The sequence below is a fragment of the Stegodyphus dumicola genome, chromosome X1 (genome assembly GCF_044657685.1).
Source record: "Stegodyphus dumicola isolate Sdum_Otavi_A_Nest chromosome X1, ASM4465768v1".
NCBI lineage: Eukaryota > Metazoa > Arthropoda > Arachnida > Araneae > Eresidae > Stegodyphus > Stegodyphus dumicola.
Genome location: NC_140780.1, coordinates 60,925,779 through 60,950,214, shown reverse-complemented (window position 1 = coordinate 60,950,214; position 24,436 = coordinate 60,925,779). Strand labels below are relative to the sequence as shown.

The following is a 24,436-nucleotide window of genomic DNA, read 5'->3' as shown; positions in this document are numbered from 1 at the left end:
GCGATAAATTTTATTTGTGTGACCTTTATGTAACACATACTTTTTTCGAATGCATAAAATATTTTTAAATATGTTTCTTTAGTAAAATACGTTTCACTTGTTCGAAAAGAAAACCATTTTTTAACTTTTTTGCTCTTCGAATGGATAACTCATTTCGAAGAGAAAAGAAATGGAAAAAGAAGAAATCTTATAATATTGAGGAGATAGCTAATGCCCGGTCATGCGTGAACTACACAATTGACAGCTCGACACTATCGAAACTTGACACATTTTTAATGAAATCATTGATGAGTGCTGCACATTAGGTTCCCTGGCAGGGGGCGGAATTGAGGGACATCCACGGACAGCCACATGAAGGAAGGAAGGAAGTAAAGGCTTTTTACCTCAGAAGGCGGACCATGACAAACTTTGGAAATGGTAATAAAAAATATTTCAGTAAAAAGAGAGGGAAAAGCAGTAGTTTTTGTAGCAATTACCGGTGAAAACGTAACAGATTTTGGTTGGATCTTGCATGTTTAATTACGTGGCGGATATACAGTATTTAAACGCTGAATTCAGAGAGAGGATGCGTAGTTCTGTAGTGTGCTCCGCATTCCACAGGTAAGGAATATTCACAGATTATTTGCCCAATGGATTAACTATTTTATTTCGGATATTTTGTAATGTGGCCTCTTAAAGGATTCATCTAGGGCTCGGTTCCTGATGTACAGATTCGACATTTCTGATGGTGAGGAATTCGTGTATTTTTTAAAAGCGTTTCTCCTTGATTATCATGCATCCTCAAGAAAATTGTAATAAATTGCAATTGGACAATTTGGACATTAACACCAGTGAAGTTTTATAAGTTGCAATACTTGTTTAAATACTTATTTATCCAAAACGATTCTTGTTAGGGATTTGGAATTCAGATATATATATATATAAATTGGAAGTTACCGGAAAACATGAGAAATTCTCATAGCAAGCACTTTATAAAATTATCTTCTGTATAATCGAAAAAAGTCTCAAAACAAATTAGCGTAAAAAACAAGCAATAACTTCGAAAACGAAAGTATAACTAAGTTTTATTAATTTAGCGCATATATTCCGCTGAGGATTAAAAATATTTATCAAGAGCTAAGATAAATAAATCAGCAACAATAAGAAGGATCTATTAAACAAAATACGTTTGATTTGAATTTTAAAGCGATAAAGAGCAGTATACGTGCAGGTGAATGATAAAATTTAACATTGCGAATATTTTTCACTTATTTGAAACAAGCAACAATCAGAGTAAGTGTAAATATCAGAGGGTATTGCCAAAACAAATAATACGTAGTCTCTTTTATTTAGGAAAACGTTTTCGCTTTCTTATGAGTTTTGATTCAAAAAAGGTAAAATACAATTCTGAAAGGCTATTTAAAAAATATATTTATCAATATACCGTTTAAAATATATAAATAGATTTTGTGAATACCTGTTAAACGAGAGATTATGACAATATATACGTAGTAAAACGACTCATCCAAAATTACATCGGCCGTTTCATCGAACCATCCGCTTAAAATATAAGCTCTTTTTATTTCTCATTTTAATACATTACTTTTTCTTTGCACAAACAGTATGCTGTTTAATTAACTTTATGACGAACCATAATCCAGCTGTTTTAGTATAAATTTATTTATACCATATTCATCAGTTCTTATAAATCTGATTTGCATTGCATGAATAACATAATTGTTTGCTCTATTTTGATGACGGAGCTTCTTTCAAATATTCTGTCCTTCAAAAGTCCTTTCTCAAGAAGGAGATGCTTCTTTATTCCGTTTACTTAGGAAACTAAATGCCCAAAATAGCTCTTCGAGCTTACATTTTTGCTGTCAACACTGAAAAGTTTAATTGGGAATTTAAATTTGTACATTGCTGTTTTACTGTAATTTTTATTTATATTGTAATTATACATAATTTATAAATTATGTCAGTATATTTTACGAATTCATGTTAGCAAAAAATTTATTTTATCTAAAGAGTGAAATTTGTTTTATTAAAACTATTTTGCATAAAAATATGAAAAAAACGTGATATGAAAAAGCGGGTAGTACTGTCATTTTCAGCTAACGATACTGTGCATTCTTACCCTGTCTGATGTTATGTAAATGAAACAGAATTGCAAAGAGAGTATTCTTAATCAAATTGCTTATTGTGATTGTCCTAGCTTAGGCAATGTATGCAAATGTATTTAAGCGTTTAATGCACTTAGTGTTTTCCATTTTCTCGTTTATATAAGCGACACCAACTCACCTTATTGAGGCGTGTACTATAACCTTTCTAATTTTAATAACCTTGTCTAATTTCTAGCCATTGATTCCTTATTTTAAGCACAGCATTTTTCTCTGTATATTAAATTTGCTTGTGGCAATACTTAAAAGCTTTGTTTTCATTTATAACTGCCATTCAATTAATAAGCAACTTTAAATATAACAGTTCATAAATAATCCTTTTATTTTCAGTATTATAATTAATAAAATTTTTGGCTGAAATTTATACTATAAAAAATTATAAATAATTTGCTAACCATGCTATCTTATTTTCTTGAATTAACTTGCTTATTTTAAGACAAACAACAAGAGCAAATCGGTTAATAATTTTTGTTTCCAAAAGTACTAGTTTACTGCTGTTGACTAAAAATCGGTTCACAGCTTTTAACATATTATTAGGTGAACTCATATTAACCGAGGAAAAAACTTCTTGCGTGAATTATAGTAAACATGTGAGCACCGACTGAGGAAAAATACATTGGTAACCTTATATGTAATAAATAAAACGCAAATGAATGAAATTCACAAATAAACAGAGACATTCAAATTCAGATTACGCATGCAGATAGATGTTCATTTATTATTTTAGTTTTCGTTCCGTGAGTCGATCTCCTGTTTGCATGAGAAATATTTAAGAACTTTCGGAAAATAGCGCTGTAGTTTCATATATCATTATTTTCAGCAGCTTATATTTTTATCATTATATCTTTTTAGATAAACAGATTCGCACCTTTTTTTTTTTTTTTCAGAGCTATTGAAAGTTCAAGGTTGAAAGATCTTTCATGCCAGAGAAGGACGCTAAAAAAATATCACAGTAGCACAGTATGTACTATAGTTAATTTTATGCAGATATGACTTATTTTTAATTTCATTTACATTTCTGTTATTGCCAGTGACACTATATGAAGCGCTTGTATGCTAACATCCTGTTAAATTTTTATATACATGTTTACGGTAGTAAAAGATAAAGTATTAAATTGCACTACTAAAATCTTCAGTAAAAATAATATAAAACAAAATGAAATAAAAAATGCAATAAACAAATACGTCGATTATACAATCTGCAAAACGCGTCATGTACACTTTGAAGTCAAAAAAGAAAAAGATATTAGAAACAAAATTGCACTGGCAGTTAAGGGAGATAAAATTTTAATCTGCCGAGTAAATGAAAGATAATATTAATATCAATTCATAACTGTTATTTGAGTTGTCAAAAAGAAATTCGTTTCAATGGCATTTAAATGTTAACACATCTATTTATTCAGATTATTTATTTTAAATATATTTTTCAATCGAAGATAAAATGAATTTACCGGTTGAAGAGAAAGCGTTCGAACGCAATGAATATATAATGACTGTAACAGAATGTATCTTAATCCTTATATTTCAATTATTTAAAAATTGCTTTTGCCTTTTTGTGTTTGCTGTTCCGTTAAAAACTATATGGTAGACAGAAAAGACAATTTAAAGAATACCTTATCAATCACAAATGCTCTAGATGAGCGGTTGGTTTAATCCTAGTACACGGTGCACATGGAATTTGGCTACTTTTGGCGACTTTATGATGAGCAGTAAAGGCGCGACATATACGATGAGTAGTAAACAGGTCATTCAAAGAATATATATAGTTATACATAGTATATACTATGTATATAGTGTATATACATAGTATATACACACATAGTAGATAGTGTATAGTATATATGTGGGGATTTTAAACGATGAACAAATTAATTAACGAAAGACATTTTAATTAGACAAACGATTATTACATAAATTTAACATTTAAGAGAATTAAACAAGTAATGATTCGTCAAAGTTCTTTTTGAACAGAAGCAGCGTCTCTGCTTTCACGTCAATCGTCTATCATCTCAAAACGGTAATTCCCCTAATTTTTGCTTGGCGCCTTCGGAGCTCGTAGAGAGAATGACGTCACGGCATCTGGTTTTCATCACAGCTCCAAGCGATCGGCACTACATTTCGGCCATCCGAGGGTGGACTGGCCCTCCAGGACACTGCAAAATACAAACAAACAAACAAACAAACAAAAAAAAAAAACAAAGCAACAAGCAAGAATATACAATAACAGAAATAAGTGTTCGTGAAAAATTTTAAGGTGCCGTCCATTTCTTGAGGAATTCGGCACATGTGGTGGTGCATATGGGACCCTCATGGCATCCTTCCTTTATTACGTCATAGGTGTTGCCACCCTTAACTTTCTTGATCTTATAAGGTCCGAAATACTTCGCTCTTAATTTTAAGTGTGGTCCGAATTGAGTCCTTTTGATTGCCACTAAGTCACCAACTTTGTACGGCTGTGCTTGTCTTCTTTTGGCATTATATGTCTTTTTATTTTCGTGTTGGACTTGGAAAATTTGCCTCTTGGCTTGCTTTCGTAATTCTTCTCTTTGAGACTCGAATTGAGATTGAAACTCACTTTCTATCAGTTCTTTGAGCTGATCGGTGCCCTTACTGTTCATTTTAGTACCGAAGAGTAATTCAAACGGAGTGGTGTTAATGCTTCTTTGATATGTTGAGTTAAGCGTTCTCTGAACTTCGTGTGTGTGTTTATACCATTCGGTTGGTTTTTTTAAGGACAGTTTCGCTAATACTGATTAATGACTTGGTTGATTCGTTCGACTTGTCCATTTGCTCTCGGCAGGCCTGTGGTGATTAGATGATGTTTAATATCTTCTTTAGCACAGTAGTCAGAAAACTCACTGGATGTGAAAGCCGTTCCTCTATCAGAAATGATCTGACAAGGGCTTCCAAAAATGGCCTTCTGATTCTCTAACTTCGCTATCACCTCGGCTGAGGTCGCAGATTTTGTTGGATAAATCCAAGTAAATTTAGTAAAGGCGTCGACCACTACTAATAGGTGCTTGTAGTTTTTATGGGTACTTTCCAGAGGACCCAAGTGATCTATATGATAAGTATGCAACGGAATGTCCTCTTTGAATCGCGGATGTAAAAATCCTTCCTTTTTCCCAGCTTTACGATTTATTAAGATGCAATGAACACAATTCGCGATAACGTTTTCTATCTTCTGCCGAAGTTTGGGAATGAAATAGTATTCATCCAGGTGTTTCTCTGTATGTTTGATACCGGTGTGCCCTTTCTCGTGAGCATCTTTTATGATTTCAGTCTGCATACTTTCCGGTACGACTATCAATTCTTTACCGTCAATAAACTTGTATAGTACGCCATTTCTATTACAATAATTTTCATAACTTGAGGTTTTCAATAATTCCTTAATGGTTTTTATTTCAGTGTCATTTTCTTGAGCAAGTTTTAATTTAGGTAAGATATTTTCAATAGAAATGCATAAGACGTTTACAGGAGCTCTACTTAGAGCATCTACATGTGGCATTCTAACACCTTTACGATGCTCTATAACATAATCGAATTCTTGTAACAACAGAGCCCAACGAGCAACACGCGTCGCTAAATCTCTTTTTTCCATCGTCCGTTGAAATGCTGAACAGTCCGTCACTATCTTAAATGAAATTCCCAAAAGGTAAACACGGAACCTTTTCAGTGCTTCTACGATCGCGAGGACCTCCAACTCGTAACTTGAGTACTTTTTCTCTGCATCAGAGGTTTTCCTACTCATAAAATAAGTGGGGTGAAAACTGCTATCACCTGGAGGTTTCTGCATTAGAATCGCCCCATAATCTTCTATACTGGCGTCTGTGTGTAGTTCGGTTTCATAATTAAGGTTATAAATTGCAAGTACAGGCTTCTCAGCTAGCGCTGATTTCAAACGATTGAATGCGATCTTTTGTTCTTCACCGAATTCGAACTTATTACCTTTTTTTAGCAGGTCGCTAAGTGGCTTGGCAATTATAGAGTATTTATTAATAAATTTTCTGAAATACCCTGTCAGCCCAAGAAAACTTTGGATCTGTTTTAAATTAGATGGTTCAGGGAAATTTATAACAGCTTGCGTCTTCAAGGTGGATGGGAAAATTTTACCCTCTTCTATGACATGACCTAAAAAGTCAATTCGTTTCTTTAAGAATTGCGATTTTTTAAAATTTATTTCCAATCCGTATTCACTCGCTAGATTTAAAACTTGACTCAGCCTCTCGATTCCCTCTTCGTATGAGGCGGACAAAATGATGATATCGTCCATGTACGGCAAAACGATGCCATCGTTAACTAACGGTCGGAAAATGGTATTTATGAATCTCTGGAATACAGCTGGTGAGTTACAGAGTCCAAACGGCACTTTCAAAAACTGGTACTGTCCTTCATGCGTAACAAATGATGTGTACTTCCGACTTTCCTTTACGACGTCCACGTGAAAAAAGCCATTTTTGAGATCAATAGTGCTGAAAATACGTGCTTCTTGAAGGCGGTCTAGGATATCCTCAATCAGGGGAAGGGGAAATCTATCCTTTACGACAACTTTGTTTAAACGACGATAATCAACGCAAACTCTTGGTGTCCCGTCTTTCTTTTTAACGATGACCAATGGGCTGGAATATTCCGAAGAACTCTGTTCTATAATTCCTGACTTTAGCCATTCGGATATTTGGGTTTCAACAATTTTCTTTTCCGCAAACGGTAATCTACGCGGTTGATGCGATACTGGTTCGTTATTTTTAACGAAAAGTTTTAACTGTATGTCCGTAGATTTGGTCTTACATGGCATATAGTTCGAAACTAACTGTTGAACAGTCTCTTTAAAGTAGTTTGGAACACTAGGTGCAATGTTTATTTCGTCTTCGTTACTAGCTAGGTCAACAGGTAAAACAGATATAATATTTACTTTCTCTACACTCTGTGACTTACTTTTTATGGTAACCCCATTTTCATTTATTAATATTTCACCTTTTAATATTACGTTTAAGCCTAAAATGGCTTCATGTGTCATTACATTGTTGTCTACAACACAAATATCTGCAGTACACTGGAAATCATTAATTTTAATATTACCTTTAAAGAAACCTAGAGGTTTTACTTGACATTTACCGAACCCACTCAGCGTTGAACTTACGGGCACGAGGCCTTCGATATTCAGTTTATCAAAAGTCGATCTACATAACAAAGTAGTTTGACTTCCTGTGTCTATTAACGCGGTTACATATACATCATTAATTTTTACTTCTTTGGTCAACTTCGAGACTACATCAATATTCACGGTTGATACTTCTGGTTTCGAATTCGTATTTGAGCATTCGAAACTTCCGTGCCCAAATTCTTTACATTTAAAACACTTGACTCCCTTATCTTTATGAACACATTGTTTGGAAATATGACCGCTTTCACCGCAGTTGAAACAGGTTGTATTGCGTTTAATTTCAGGAATTGTTCCTCGACTATCGGTTACGTTACGCTTTGTTTGGTTAACAGAATGTTTTGAGTCATATTTATGTCTAGATTCAATTTTTTGTTTACTTTCAGATTTTGTTTTAGACGTTCGCGACTTTTCTTCATCATCACATATCTGTTGATAAAGCTTCAGTTTGTTCTTAAAATCAGTTAATGTTTGTGACCCATACAAGCAAGATTTTTTAAACGCGGAACCTGGTATACCATCTATAACATATCGTATTAAAGCAACATCTTCAATTTGATCATTTTTAGCAATTCTTTTCATATTTAAAAAATACTCATCAAATGTTTCATTGCTCTTCATTTTTTGTTTTGATAATAACTCATGCAGTTCGGCCGAATTGCAGCTGGACCGGAATTCATTAAGAATAGCATTCTTAAAAATTTGCCATGAGTTCAACTTTGGTTCACTAAGAACAAATAGTTTTGCTTTGCCTGTCATCAGGCGTTTAGCAAAAATCAGTTTTTGTAAATCATTTAACTGAAGAATGGTAGCTGCATCTTCAAAACTTTCGACCCAACTACTGACATTTTCGTGGCTTTGGCCATCAAATTGAGCAACAAAAGATTTGATGTCTTCAATAGTAACATTTATACTACAGTTATGAAATACATTGGACTTGTTTTCAATTGTACTAAGAATATTATCATTAGCACATTGGGAAGGAAGTTGTCTCACTGTGGCACCAGAATTGTTTCTTAGTTTCGTTTCATCTCGAACATTATCATCTACTTCATTTTTATCCCCACCATCCACACCCTCTAAATCACTTTCGTTTTCACTTTCTTCTAAAATTACATTATTTTTAAGCAATTCTAAATTATTCAGATAAGAAACAATTCGGGTTGCTAAGTCATCTTGTGCGCCAGAGCTATCAATGCATAAAACATTGGCAATGGAAATTAATTCATAAGCCTGAAAATCTTGTTTGATTTTTTCGAGTTTTTCATTAAGTTCTTTACTATTCTCTTCTAAAGAGAAACCACTAAATTGTCTTAACCTTTTTCGATTATTTCTGTCGCCCACATCGTTAAATATTATTTTGTGTAATAATTTTATATTATGCGCTTTTTCACTTTTCAGGACATCTTCCATTCCCGGCACATCAATTAGAAACATAGTTAATAAAATTGAGAAAATCACTCACTTCATATAATGGTAATCCACGATGTTCCTGGCTCTATAATCCGGAAACAGAAACGAAACAAATTACTTCCATACCATCCAATGGATCACAAATGCTGTCGACAAGAGGCGAGTACAAACAGATTATGTCCGATGGATTTTTGGCCACAATTCACGTCTTGACACTTGACATCCAGTATTATTAAAATTAATTCCAGTCTTTAATAGAGCCGCACACTATTTACTCACTATTACGCAGTTTCAGTTCAGGTAAATCAGCATACATTCCTAGGAGTTTGATGAGGTTTTTGTTCGAAACACAGTTCATTATAAATCGTAAAACAGTCAGCACAGCAACAGTTATTCTTCAAAGCCGGTAGTAATCCAGGAAAGCAGGTAAAATTACAGTTCATTCGAGTGCTGAAGTGCTATCCCACTTCTGAGAAAATTTTTGTGGGGATTTTAAACTATGAACAAATTAATTAACGAAAGACATTTTAATTAGACAAACGATTATTACATAAATTTAACATTTAAGAGAATTAAACAAGTAATGATTCGTCAAAGTTCTTTTTGAACAGAAGCAGCGTCTCTGCTTTCACGTCAATCGTCTATCATCTCAAAACGGTAATTCCCCTAATTTTTGCTTGGCGCCTTCGGAGCTCGTAGAGAGAATGACGTCACGGCATCTGGTTTTCATCACAGCTCCAAGCGATCGGCACTACATATATATAGATGTTCTTTGGGTCATTTTTGGTGTTGATGATAATTTTCAAAATCGCGCCAAGGCTGCACCGTATACTAGGATTTTACCGAGCGGTTGCTCAACCTTTTGACTAACACGTACCATCTAAACAACAACTGAAAAACTTTAGTATCATTACTACATATTACAATGCAGATTAAATCTTCAGTTTTATTATCAGCAACATGTTGCGTTTACACACAAGTCGACACATTAAATACACCTATTCCAAAAGGCTTATATTTTTTATATATTTGTAGCAAAAAAGAAGCAGACAGACTGCAGTCCAGCTAAGGCAAAGCGTAGAAAGCAAGTGCGTAATGTTCAGGATGAAATCTTAAGTCAGACTGAGTTAGTTTTGGTTTTCAAAGCCTTTTGATTGGACAGTTAATATTGCTGTAAAATTATTATTGGCTGCTTGAGTTTTAGTTCAGTTTACATGACCAGAATTAAGTAAGAGTCATATGACATAGATTTTTCTCGAAGTGACGCAGTGGAAATAGATGTTACTATTTTTAGAATAGAGATGGGAAATTAATTTACGCTGCTAATTTAATCTTTTACATACTCTTTTTCTTACACACACACACACACACACATATATATATATATATATATATTGCTATTGCACAACTTATTAGCTATTTGTATTAAATATGCACGCATACAAATATTATATTAAAAATTGGTTACCATTTTAATTATCAAAATTTAAGTTATAATAATTTAATTCTAAAATTTAGTGTTAAATTTGGGCTTGTTTAAGAGAGCTAAATTTCTTTATGTCTGATCTTATTTCACTTAGTTTTAACAGTAAATTAAGATCCACTTTTAATTTTGTTCTGAATTTATTTTTAAAACATAACATGGAAGAAAATCCTTATTTACACAAATAGGTTGTGCAAAAAGGCAATAAAAATTTAATAAATTTATGTGAAATGCCTTTAAATTCTTTCTTTCGGTTTAGCCAAAAGTTAACAAGTGTGTTATTTTTGAAATATTCAGTTAGAGTTCAATCACAGGAAATTGCTATCAATTGTTCTTTTTCTTTACGAGATTTTTGAATTTAATAGTTAAAAATACTTTGTTTCTTTGCGTACCACCTATTTTTCTCTTGCATACCACCGGTTGAGAATCGCTGCTCTAGATCATGCCACTGATTTCAATCTTCAAATTATAATGCAATTATAAATTTTACTCTGCCCATTTTCTTGAAATTTAATACCTCGTATAAATTACAGCTTCAGGATTATAATTTATTGGAAAATTTTATGCCTTTAGCCAAATACTTATTAAAATAAACTTATTGATAAAACCACAATTATTTTTTATTCATTAAACTCATGTTCTCCAGAATGTTTTATTATTTAGCAAAAGTAATTTATAATTCCCGAAATTAAAACAGATTTTTATTCTCCTGCTTTTGAAAGAGTCTTAAAAATCTTTTTCTTGTTAAATTTTTATTAATAAAAGCCTTTCCAGAAATATTCTACATCTCCTTTTTCCTGTTTAATAATTACATAATTATTCTGATAATTTATAGCCTCCATACTATTTTTTTTTATACTGATGAAACTCACACTTAATTTCTTAAGAAAGATTTTCAAGTGTGAATTTTCTGAAAATTCACGTACCTTCACCACAACTACATAAAAGTTTTCTATAAAAAATACGTTAAATAAACTACGAAACTTTTCTCGAGGGACGAAGAAGGGACAGATATACATTAGAAAATAATTATTCTTTTGTATAACTCTTTCAGTTTATCATAGCTATCAACAATTTCGCGCATGCAGTGCGTTATTGTCTACGAATTTGGGCACGTTGAAAACTTTTAATTCCAATAAAATAATTTCCCCTCTTATGTTGTCATTTGTCATTTACAGTGCTCTTTTTTGTAAATGTTTTACGTCTGCAGTTTTCGTTATACGTGTATTTTTCCAACGCCATTTATGGTTTTTTAATGCGCAGGAAGAAAGTGGGTGTTGCCTTTCCAAAATTTCGAATTTTTAATGTAACTGTAACCGTGAGAGGCTCTATTTTTTAAACCACTTCTATCTCGAGAGCATACCTTCAAAACAATATCTGAAATCTAATTTCAGTAGTTGGGCTAGTTGAAAATAATTTCAGTAGTTTCAATGGTTTCAGTAATTTCAGTAGTTTCAGTACTATAATTTCAGTAATTGAGCTAGTTTAGTGGCCTATGCGCTAGTTGAGCGCATAGGCCACTAAAGGTTCATGTATTGGGGAAGTTTTTTTATGACCATTCTCTGGGTAATAGTTACTGGATACTTTTGGCTAATAAGTTAATTTGCTAATATTTGTTATAATATTTTTATTAAATAATGTTATGGTTCATTATTTATATAATTTTCTACTTCTACGATATTTTAATATCGTCATGACATATCTAGTAGCAATATAGTTTATATTATTTTTAAAAGAATAACTTCCGTTCAAGCAACGAATTATGACTTCTTGATGCAGTTTCTTTTCAAACCTAAACTGAATATAATTTTCCTACACTGTATAAATGTATTTGTATTAGAAACTTTTACAAACCGTTTACTTATTCGCTATTTCAAATAGATTTTTTAACAAGTTAGGGAACATGATATCTGACAAATTAAAATTACTTTAGTTTATAAGGTATTTCTCCCACTTTCCTAGCGTGCCTTCATGGTGTAGTGGCTCTGCACGCTGCACAGGTATTCCAGAGGTCCATGGTTCGATTCCTGGCAAAGGCGTTTGCTAATTTTTCATCTTGCCTGCTTCCAAAATAAAAAAAAGGAAACCTAATGTCTCTACAGTGGCGCCCGAACTTTCTTTTAAAAGCAGGCTTCAGTTCAAAATGTTTCTAAACAGCAAACAAAGAAATAGTTTTTATTTAATGAAAGCATTTTGCTTGGCTTATGTATGGAGAAGGGTTTTGATCCTTTCTTGAAAATGATCTTCATTCTTGAACGTGATCAATTTTTCAATACGAATTTATCCATCCACTATGAGTGCCTTTTGTATTGCGGACAGATGTAAGTAATCATCGTTGCTCATTTTAAATTTCACACAAACATCGAGCTTGGGGAAGAGATGTTGTCGGATTTAATCGCTGTAATGTGCAGTTTAATTATTGTAAGAAGCATTAAAAAATGATCAGTTTTATAGCATGTGATTCGAAATATCTGCAGTTCGAGGCGTCCTCAATTACCATAAAAATGGGCAAGGATCTTACTCGTTAAGATTACTCGATTAAGAATTGCATAGGAACCTATATCCGGAAATGTCAGGGGTAAGTGGTAGCAGATCGGAAAGGAAACAAGACAGTGATTAATTTTAAACATTTATTTGGACATGAATACAAATAGTGTTTCGACAGCTTGAATGTTACAACAGATGCTCGAAGTTTGCACTATCAGACGCCAAATATGCTTGACACCGACGGACCATTGATTGCCGAACATGTTCAAACACACCGGGAGTTTCTTTGATTATAGCAGCTGCGCAGGCGAGTCTTGCCACAAGATCCGTTTCAGACACAACAGGATCGTGATAGTCGGCACTTTTGATGGTACCTCACAAAAAGAAATCAGGGCTCGATAAATCCGGTGAGCGTGGGGGCCACCACGTCCAATCCATTGATGCGGGAAAATGATATGTTCAGATGGCTACGAACATCCAGTCCAAAGTCAGCACGCGACCTGCGCCTCACATTTGGTGGAACATCGCCAAGCAAGCCAGGGAGAACTTGCTTCGGAAAGATCAAATAACTCGCGGCATTCAACCTGAATGGTAAAAGGTACAGTCCGACTAAGGACCATGAGGATTTTCTTGATCCCACAAATGGGGATTGAACACGCTATCGCTAGTAAATGGAGCCTCATCTGTGAACAGCACATAAACTGGGAAATTAACCCTCTGGCTGATCCTTCTGCGATTTCCACGGGCAACTCAAATGTAGCAAAATTTGCTCATCCTGCGATTTCCGCGGACATACGTTTTTCTTTCTTTATTGACGAGCGCATCCCTTTTTTTCCCTGTTTAATCATTGAAATAAATTATATACAGTATTAGGAGTTTAGTTTACGTTTTGGCCAACAGATATTGGTTGGTTGGTAACGGAGGATGGGGACGCCTGATGTCTAACAGAGGTAAACAGCCAAGTGTCCCGCGCCCTCCACTAACCAGGAACAACTCTCTGAGGCCTCAAGAGGCCGCCTCGGGAGCTTTTTAGGATGTTAACAAGAGCATTTACATGGCCATACAAGGGCAGATTGCATTCGTTTTACCGTTTTGACATTTGTTGTTGCAATTTGCTATGGTAATTTTGCATATTCATAATTAAAATTCAAATAAAAATACAAATTAAATATACAGATACAAAAATACAGTTACAAAATAATAGGATTAAAATACAGGCTCACAGGTTAAAAAAATAAGTATTATGCATATACAGAAGAGGAAATGTTAAATACATGTTGGAAACATTTGACTGTACATTATTTGATAAGTGTCTGTAATAGGGACTTATGTAAGTTTTAGGAGTAGACTTATGTGTCTGAGAATGTGGAACTGCATACTGACTTACTTAGTGTATCATGCCTTGAGAGTTTTGGTTAATGACGAGAGCACAAATCTTGGCCCATTCTCTTGAGCTTGTTAACAACTTTGCAGATTGTATTTACTGCCGGTTTGTGCTTTATAAGGAAGCGGTGATAAGCTTCTCTATTGCTGATGGGAAGAGGGAGGTGATTTTCTGCTGTCAGATGGCATTCAAAAACATAGTGGTCTGGGGAGCCTTCCGCTCCGCAGGCGCATATGTCCGTGGTTGTTATGCCATGTCTATTGAAGTAGGTCGGGAATGGGCAGTGTCCCATAATATAAGCCGTAAGAGGAGCTATTGCAATGTTGCGTTCAGTTCCTACTTTCGGAAGGCAGCTGTATGTACATCTTCCAGTTGTACAGTGCATCCAGTCTTCCCGCCAAAGGTTTATGCCTTGACCCCGTAATAGCCCTTTGAGGTAGGAAGAAAGGGCTGGGATTGTGATTTTTTTTTCAGCTTCTGGATCAGTGGTTGCTTGCTTGGCCAAGCTATCAGCTGCTTCATTCCCCTCATTTTCTGCATGTGCCTTGATCCATGTTAAGGAGAGATGTTCCTGCGGGTTTCACTGTAAAAGTTGTTGTAATTTGATGATCAAGGGCGATGTGTGGTTATGATTATCTAGTGCTAGAAGTGTTGACATACTGTGTGTGAAAATTTTCGCCCGTTCTATATTATTATTGAAAGTGTAATCTACCGCCGTTATAATTGCTTGCCAACAGATATTGTTAGTTGTCCACTCCCCCCCCCCGGGTGTCGACGTAGAGAACTCTGCGAAGCTACTGGCTAGGATATTTACCTAGGCAGTCTCGGCCACGGGGGTATAAAATTTATGAACTTCGTGGTTCTGAAGGCTCCGGAAAAGGTCACTTATTGGCCGGCCTCGGGGTCTGGCACGTCCTAGCGCGGCGTGGAACTAGTAGCCCTGGGGTTTACCCCCAGATACGCTGGGTAATGACCCGCTGCGACGGGCAGCCCGAGCGACTGGTGGGTAGCAAATAACGACCAGTGCCGTGCCGGGTGACTACCTGGGCAGTTCGCCTCCCTCTCTGAGGGGCCAAAGCGGAGGTTGAACCTCCGCGCCTGTTTCTAAGGAGTGGGGGGACCTGTAGTGAGATAAATGATTCACGGAACAGGGAATGCCTATATTGTTGTTGTTAGTTGTCCACTAAATTGCGGCATTTCAAGGTACGTGGTATTAGCGCTTAAACTTCACTTTTTGCCGCTTTTTTCATACAGAAATGGCTGCTAGAAAACGTTCAGCGATTATGTTGATTATTTAATTAAATTATTTAATTATTGAATTAATTAGATTTATTGATTTTATTAATAATTAGATTGATTATTAATTAGATTTGTTGAATCTGGTGCAAAGACTGTGAAGTTTGACTTTGCCTTGAAACCTGTTTTGAACTCTATCAGACTAAATTGCATTTCTAAGGTATTTTTCCCTAAGCGCTTTATATTTTCTTGAATTTTCTACATTTTACTTTTTTATATTATGCAATAAATAGAAATTAACTGTAATTCGACTGAAATTTATTTCAAAAAAGATTTTTTTGTGTGTGATAACATCTGAAATTGTTTTTTCTGGGAACTTAGTTTCTCATGATAAAAATATATATAACAAATATTTTCTAGAAAGAAAAAGGTACATTTCCAATTCTCCAATATATATATATATAGATTTAAAATATGCAAAAAAAAAAAAAAAAATTACACAATTTTGGAAGCGATTTCGGTCCACAAATTGAGCAGTTAGAGGATTAACATCACGGGCACTTTCTTGCAGAAACCACTGTGCGAAACGCACACGTTCAGAAGAGTCATTGGAGAGCAGTAATTGAACCCTTTGGAGACGAAAGGCGTGGAAGGACTCGGCGTTCAAGACACGCTGTACACTGGTATGAGACATTCTTAACTGAGAGGCAATGACGCTTATGCTGGTCCTTGGATTACTCTCCACCGTATCCAACACATTTTCTTCCCTAACGACCGAGCAAGTCGATCATGGCCTACCTCGTTTGTCCTGCCATTTCTTAATGACCCGTAGTCACACAAATTTTGATGCAGACATACGAACAAACTGGTGTGGTTGATGTCTGTCACGGAAGTTTTCTCGATAAATGAGTGCAACGGCTCGTCCATTACCCTCAGCTATTCCATACACTAAGTGCATGTCTGCAAGCTCTCCGTTCGTATATCGTTCCATGCTCTTTGTATGATGCCTACCGCACGAATGAGGCAATTCTCAGTTTTTACTAGCACTTTCCTGTAGAACACACCCTAGCGGCGCAGTGACGTTTCTGGGCATAGGTTCCTGTGCAATTCTTAATCCTTATGATGTGCCCTATCTTCCCTAGAAGTTTGTCGCTACATTTACGGTACACCCTGTATATATATGTATAAATGTTTTTGAATATATATTATATTATTATATGTATATACATTTGAACATTTATTTAAAAAGTACTAAACAAGGACTAAAAAAGACAAAAAATAAAATATAATAAAATTAAACATTTAAACAGTTTAAGACTGAAAATTTAATTTTACAAAATAATTTTTCTTTACCATTCAGATTATCATATCCTGGAAAGTTTAAGAAACACTTTAACTATAATCTTAGATTAAGAAGACAATTAGCAACTGTATTAAGTGTTTTGAACTAGGTATTCGTTAAAGATTTCTTTAAAATACGTAATAAAATTGAAGAAAATGTTTAAATACTTATCCGCAAATTAATTATTCATAGTTCCATACTTCAAACATACTCGTCAGGAGATTAAACATGAATAACTAATAATTTCTAAATATAAGTTTCGCCCTTCTTGACTATTTGAGTTCAAAAACAGAAAATTAAATAAATATAACCATAAAAGTATTTGTACAAAATTAATTACTTCTCGTTCACAAAGAATCAAGATCTGTTACAAAAATAAAAAATTATTTTACAAATTAAAAAAATTTTCACCATTAAGATTTCACTATCCTAGAAAGCTTAAGGAATATTTTAATTGTAACATTAGATTAAGAAAACAATTAGCAACTATATTAAGCATTTTGAACTAGGTATTAGTTAATGATTTCTGTAAGATAATCAATAAAATTTTGATAAAAATTTTAAAACACTTATGAAAGTCGAAAATTAATTATTCATTATATATATTCATTTATTTCTAATATAATATCAACTTAAAGTAGTACTTCGTTCTGATACAGTTCTGCAACAGATGATATGTACAACTAGTTTTCTATGACAGCTCACCTGGGAAAGAAAGCCGTAGTTTTACGAGGTAACTACATATAGTGTGCTATGATTAAGCAGAGTAAATCAATATTCTAAAGTTACGCTATTCATGTTTTATTTCATGCAGACAACTTCAAAATGAAGACCACTTGGTGGTTACCGAACATGAAATTATGGTTTATGATAATTGTGGCAATGGAAGTCGCTGAAGCATGCTGTCATCACTATTATCCTGTATACTACCCAGTTCATGTTGGTGGAGGAAGGTAAGTTTCGCAAATTAGATAATAAATCAGTCTATATATAAATACTTCGAAAGTACGTGAAAATGAGCTTTTATAAAAAATTCCATTAAAAAATAAATATTAAAATACTATTCATGTGCTTTTGCTTATATTTCTTGGTACTTTAGTCCCAAGAAAATTGTGATTCACACAAAATCGGAACATCACCACCATCATCATCATTCTCATGGTCATCATCATGGACATCATCATCAACACGGGCACCACCACGGTCATAATCACGATCATAAACATCATCATGGGCACCATCACGGACACCATCATCAACATGGCCACCACCATTCTCATAAGCATGGACATCATCATGGGCATCATCACCATCACGGTCATAAGCATGGCCATCACCATGGACATCATCATGGTCACCATCATCATCATGGTCATCATCATGACCACGGCCATCATCACGGGCATCACCATGGACATCACCACGGTCATCATCATGCTCATCACCACGGACATCATCATGGCCATCACCATGGCCACCATCACGGACACGACCACCATCATCACCACGGCCATCATCACGGACATCATCATGGGCATCATCATGGACACCACCATGATCATCACCATGGACACCATCATGGTCATCATCATGGACATCACCACGGTCATCACCATGGCCATCACCATGGCCATCACCACGGACATCACCATGGTCATCATCATGGACATCACCATGGTCATCATCATGGTCACCATCATGGCCATCATCATGGTCATCACCATGGCCATCATCATGGTCACCACCATGGCCATCATCACGGCCATCATCACGGTCATCATCATGGCCATCATCATGGACACCACCACGGACATCACCATGGTCACCACCATGGGCATCACCATGGTCACCACCACGGGCATCATCACGGGCACCACCATGGACACCACCATGGACACCACCATGGGCACCATCATGGGCACCACCATGGACACCACCATGGACACGACCATGGGCATCACCATGGTCATCATCATGAAGGACACGCAAGCGAAATCCATAATGTTGTGCACTTTCACAATCTTTTTGGTCTGCAGTATTAAACAGAAAATTAAAATGTGTAACCTTAGAAGGAAGTAATATTAAGTGCGTTAAAAATGCAATTTTTTTATATACAAGTTTATTTTTATTCCTTCGCATTTGCCCATTTGATAGTTTAGGGTGATATTATTGATTATTTGTAGCTATTTTAACACAATATTTAGATCAACAAATGTGTTTACAGGGAATTTGATAAAGCGAAGTCCCCTTTTTCCGAAATATTTTATAAAATTTAGAGAGTATATTTTTTTCGGCAAAGCAATAGCTGCAACAACACCAAAGACTAATAGTAACGATGATGATGATGATGATGATGATAAGAATAATGAAGGATATGAAATTGTGATAACACTATGAAAGCATAAAGTTTATTACAAGGACATTTGGATCACTTGCTTTATAGACTATGATTTAATTTATTATATTATTTAGAAAGACTGTTAGATATTGACTATGGATACGATCTTTTAAACAAAATGATATTGTTCACTTTTCAATATTTGAAAGGTATGCTTATTTTACGAAGTACTTGTACTGAAAATAAAATATTTTATTACACAAAAACTCAAAATGTTTAGTAACTGAACATTTTTTCTAATAAAAGAAAGTAATTTTGGAAAGAGAACTGATATAGAACTCGTGAAATAAGACATAAGAGATAATTATGACAATGATACTTTAAAAAAAACATCTTGATTTGTTTGAATTTCTCTATTTCATTCATTAATTATAAAGATTTTATATCTAAATTTAGATAATTTTTTGGTTAATTTCTATGATCAACTTGAAACTTCTTGGTAGATAAATGCAAATCAAATTGAGTAAATTTAGTTATAAATTTCGAACATATGACAAAATCTGAAAATCTTCAGTAACATATGTAATTATGCAACATGTTACATACTTACATTTGAGTATTTTTTTTTTTTTTTTTCAGTAACATGCGTTAGTAAGTTAATTTATGCAATATTTTCGCTTTTGAATTCCTACCAGCTATAAACAAACGGGAGCACTGAAAGTTCGGTTCGGGGTTCCAATCTCGGCGAATGGTCTAGCTGAATGGGCGTTTTCGGGTTTTCTCCATTTGTAACGTGTATGCAAGCTAGTATCCCTTGCCATGTCCGAAGGTTTCCCTATTCTTGGGGTTCCTCGAGTGCTTTGCTGTAATTAAATTTACTTAAATCAAATTCTTAGAGATAATATGAGTAACATTTGAGAATCGGCATTTGCATTCTTAATATTTTAGGTTTCTGGGCAAACAAATATAGAATATTCCTTTAAATAAGAATGTATGATGCGGCTGATAGGCATTTCTTTATAATAGGATAATAGTATTTTATATAACTACTAGTCATTTCACAATATTATAAAAAATTCACATCCACATTGTATGACTAATTTATGCTACAGAAGATGAGAATCAATCACTTTGGAATTGCAGTTGATAACACTTTCAAATTTCGAAAATAATTGAAAGCGACAGGTACAAAAATTTAATACCATTCACTCAAAAACGTTTTCAATTTTAGAGCGACGTAGTAAAAGTTTAAAGAATTACCATAATCGCTCAGCAATCACGCATTATCATTAATGCGTGATTTCGTTGTGCAAGTGTGGTCAACATGAGCAATATGAATAGATAGAATTATTGGATAGCTGTTGGAAGAGCCGCGGTTCTAATTCCCGCCAGGATAAAGCTGATTCTTCATGTTCTCTTGCTTCTAGAAACCTACTGCTTCCCGTAGTGGCACCTGAATTTAAATTTGCGGACGATAACTTCTCTTTTTTTTTTTTTTTTTTTTTTTTTGGATTTGGTTCAGCTGCATGTCGTGCCCCACCCCATCCACCCTTTAAATGCGGGAGGATCTAAAGAATTATCGCATTTTCTTTATGCGTGCTGTTGTGGTGTAAGTAGTTCACGTATATAGCTAGCAACCTGCAGATCCGTGATTTGAATCCCGGCGTGGGCACAGCAGATTTTTCATGCTTCATACTTCGGAAAATCTAAGGATCTAAACTAATCTTCACTCGAAAACAAATTATATTTTATAAAACACTTCTATGAACAGATCTTCTCTAGCCTTGTTCGGATTTGGGGAAATGCAGCTGAAATAAATCTGAGAAAACACTGAAATAGCATACAGTACAATATTACGAAAAGTACTTAATACATATGATTAATTACAATTGGTCCATTACGTAAGCTATATAAAAGTTGAAGCAGTCAAATGCTACAATCAAACATTAACTATTTCATTTTACATCTCAGCAGCTAAAAACCCTAATCTAACACACAGAGGACTTATACCCGCATCAGTAACGCCATTTTCCTACAAACTGTTTCCTAAACTAACACTAAAGAAACCACAACATTTCAATACTCAATGCTTGCTTACGGCTTCTGCATTACTCATTTTGTATTTCTGACCAGGTTACCTGGATGCTAATTAAATTCATTATGAGTCTCGAAGCGCGTTGAAAGAGGGGAAATATGAGAAAGAGAGAGCACCTTTTTCATTCGATCTAACCCACCGACAAAATTTATGGCTGAGGTTAGGATGCATAGTACCTTCAGATATTGTAATTCGTATCATATGATTTTTGACGCAAACTTGGAGTTTTCTGAAGATACATAAAATTTTTTCCCATACTGGTTTTGCACGCTTAATAATGCCTAAACATCAAATTTTATAAATCACTGGGAAACGTCTGAAATAGAGTAGAAGCGTCGGAATTTTGAAGTTTCTTCTTGAATACTGCTGTGCGAGTGAAGTTAGAATTTTTCCATCTATTGCAGAGGGTGTAACAGGCATTTAGTGAAAGTAACCAAATTGTCGAGCTTGCGCTTGATGCAGGTAGGCTTTGAGTCTTTTAAGAGGTAACAGGTGCAGAATAAATGATCTTGAAGGCAGTAAAGATAGTTAAGAATGTTGTGGCATCCAGTTTGCACATGTCCATTGCATTGACATCTCTAACAGATTTTTGGATTTTCCCCTGGTCTGTGCTTTCTGGCTCTGTCTGGGAGTGACAAAAGGGATCTTTAACGGCAAATATGGTTGCTGTTTTCGCAGCGTTTCATTTCCACAAAAGGTTGCATTTTCCATTGGTGGTCTTCTGGAAATTTGCTTCAGTTTAACAATCGGGTAAACCTTGTCGTTAAGCTCATTTTGTGAAGAATTCGGCGCTTCATCCGCTGATAGTTTATAGATAATGAACTTAACGGTAGTTTGTTCTTTGTACATATGTAAAGTACAAAAGTGAGTCTTAGTTTTGAGTACAGGACCTACAGCCTTTCCTCTGGTGTCTCAATCATCGAACTGGAGGTTAATTTCAGGATTCCGATGAAGTTTCTGGTGTTATTATCGTCGAGAATGGGATTAATTTCTCTCCATGTGACTTGAGGTTGCGGGCAGAGGATGGGCGGTAAGTTCCGTTTCTTTTCTGCAGGAATTGGGGCGGCATGCAGTTCCGCAGCAGAATCAGATAAGTCCATCTCATCCAAGCAACTGAAGCAGTTTGCAATAGGAGTGCTACTAGATGCGGTTTCGCTCTCATCCAGAACTGGAGTCAGAATTCTCGTCTGAAGTCGATTCGGAAGAGGCAGAGTAAACTGGTCCATCTTCGCCGTTTGTATCTGGAACTATAATCGGTTGATCCAGTAAAACAGGTTCCTCTATGGAGGAATTCGTAATTCGTTAGCAGGAACTGGGATTTCTCGTAGACATACATGATCATCAACTTATTCCCCTTCGAACACCCTTAAAATAGTCATCATATCGGGAGTGATATACAGTATCTGACGCTTATTAAAATCCCTTTCGTTCCAAACATATTTGAGTTTATACAGCGCTGAGTTTAAGCGGCGAATGTATATTGCAAATCGTGTTATAAGTTTAAACCTTTTCGAGCTAAGTAACACCCAGAAACTAATTTAGTATATAATCCTAAAATAATAATTAAAAATTAATGCTAAAATTAAATATTCTATGCAATTTTGAAATTCATTTTAAAATTTTATACAAACTATATTTATAATTATACTCTTCATGTAGTTTCAGCTCATACAAGCAACTATTCAATCTATCTTTGCAATTTTCAGATTCATAAAACTGCTGGTAGCTTTTGTGATATTTTCAGTTTAAGAGTTCTTCTTGAAATCTGCAGTGCTTTTCTAAATTCGATTGATGTTGATATGTCATTAGTTGTTTGTGTATCACTTTTGATGTCAGGTTCTTCAGTTGTTTAACGCTTTCATAATCAGTTGTCACAGTAATGTTCTGAATTGACACTTAGTATAAAACTAAATCTTCATAACTTACCTCATCTGATGTCTGAAACATTAGATATAGTTGACAGTTCCTCTGAGGCATCTTCTACATAAAAGCCTCATTTTTGGAAACAATTTTTAACTAACTTTAAGAGAGTATCCCACTGCACTGACTATAGCGTACATGATCTCTAGCACAGATATCAAGTTACTTACCTCCTTCGGTGCGCTTGCGTTTCCACAAAATTTATTTCTGTTCATCATTATCTGAACGTATTTTCTATAATGGTATTTGAAAGCTTATGCAGGAAGGCACAATTATGTTGGAAGTACTACGAAAATGGACAGTTTGAATGAGCTACGAAGAGTTTTTATAGTATTAAGTAGGCTATTCTGACAATGAAGAATTAATATTTTCTCAACCTGAGCGACGGAGATGAGTTTCATAAAAGACAGTTTTTCTATTATGTTTGTTTTGGTTCCTGGAAATTTGAACGTAGTGAATGGCTGAGTTTATTAATCAGTGACTTTAATAAGTGACGGGTACTCTATTCAGCAGTTTAGCTATCTAGGCTTGGATCTGAGTCACCCACATCTGATTCCCCAGAAAAGGCTGAAGTACATGGCTTATACTCCAGCGTAAACGAATTTACAATAGCCTGACAAAATATGCAGACGTCCCGCAGCAACGCCTACTCATAATCCATGATGTCATCTATGGGTCCTCCCCCCCCCGTTTATTGAGATACTGTGATACTGTAGTGTTATTCTGGGGCTCTGCTGGCTAAGCCGCACTTTACGAAGCAGTTACTGAGCCTGAGAATGAATGATGCATGAAATGGGTCCCTCAGAAGACATCTTATATGATGGAAACGACGAGAAGATGCACTTTATCCCTGTGGCAGCTAGAGTTGTCACGCATTAGGTGACATCTATAGCGTTAGGAAAAAAAATCCAGGAGGCGACGGGGAAGATTGGTGAAGGGTGTTCCCCAACTGTGAGAGTAGAGCTATCTTGCAGGTGGAAGTGTCTAATTCAGGTAACACACGAGATAGGAAAATATACAGTATTTAAGAATTTACATCATGAATCGTAGCACGTAATTCGGCTGTGTGGGGGTGAAGGATGAAACCGCATGTCAGGAGACAAATTCTTCTTGCCATAGAGGACGTGCAAGCGTACAGACGAATGAAAAATCGTCCGCTAAGATTTCGTAATTTAGTTGTGCAGCGAAATTTGCAGTACTTTGCTGCTGATTTGTTGTTGAATCTCATAATAAGCTTTAGCTATTTTTTTATCATGTCAATTTTCAAATCACAATGAAAATTTTTATTTCATACATAGTAAGAGGTGCCAGTGATAATCTGAAACCCACCGGTTTTGATACTCCGATGTTTTGTTAGTTATTCTGGCATGCAGCGGGAGATGCATTACTCCTACTCTTTCAAGATTCCTATATGAGTC

At 35.1% G+C, this 24,436-nt stretch overlaps 1 protein-coding gene across 3 annotated transcripts; it reads left to right on the top strand.

Moving 5' to 3' along the window:
- The first annotated feature begins 417 nt into the window (after positions 1-417).
- Positions 418-19,285, top strand: LOC118198342 (uncharacterized). 3 transcript variants are annotated; one of them, XM_085807670.1, is made up of 4 exons: positions 418-600; positions 3,047-3,119; positions 17,480-17,618; positions 17,765-19,285. In XM_085807670.1, the coding sequence occupies exon 4, from the start codon at positions 17,824-17,826 to the stop codon at positions 18,742-18,744; it is 921 nt and encodes a 306-aa protein (XP_085663796.1). In that variant the 5' UTR covers positions 418-600; positions 3,047-3,119; positions 17,480-17,618; positions 17,765-17,823; the 3' UTR covers positions 18,745-19,285. The 3 variants fall into 3 exon arrangements, with proteins under 3 accessions (XP_085663796.1, XP_085663797.1, XP_085663795.1); XM_085807671.1 differs by having other exon boundaries at positions 593-727; XM_085807669.1 differs by lacking the exons at positions 418-600; positions 3,047-3,119 and adding an exon at positions 17,318-17,398.
- Positions 19,286-24,436: the final 5,151 nt, after the last annotated feature.

Bases quoted from the DNA above. Each gene is read 5' to 3' on its own strand.
- LOC118198342 (XM_085807669.1), top strand. From the start codon at position 17,359: ATGACAGCTCACCTGGGAAAGAAAGCCGTAGTTTTACGAG. The intron at 17,399-17,479 runs GTAACTACATAT...TATTTCATGCAG, and splicing joins GAAAGCCGTAGTTTTACGAG to ACAACTTCAAAATGAAGACC. The intron at 17,619-17,764 runs GTAAGTTTCGCA...TTGGTACTTTAG, and splicing joins GTTCATGTTGGTGGAGGAAG to TCCCAAGAAAATTGTGATTC.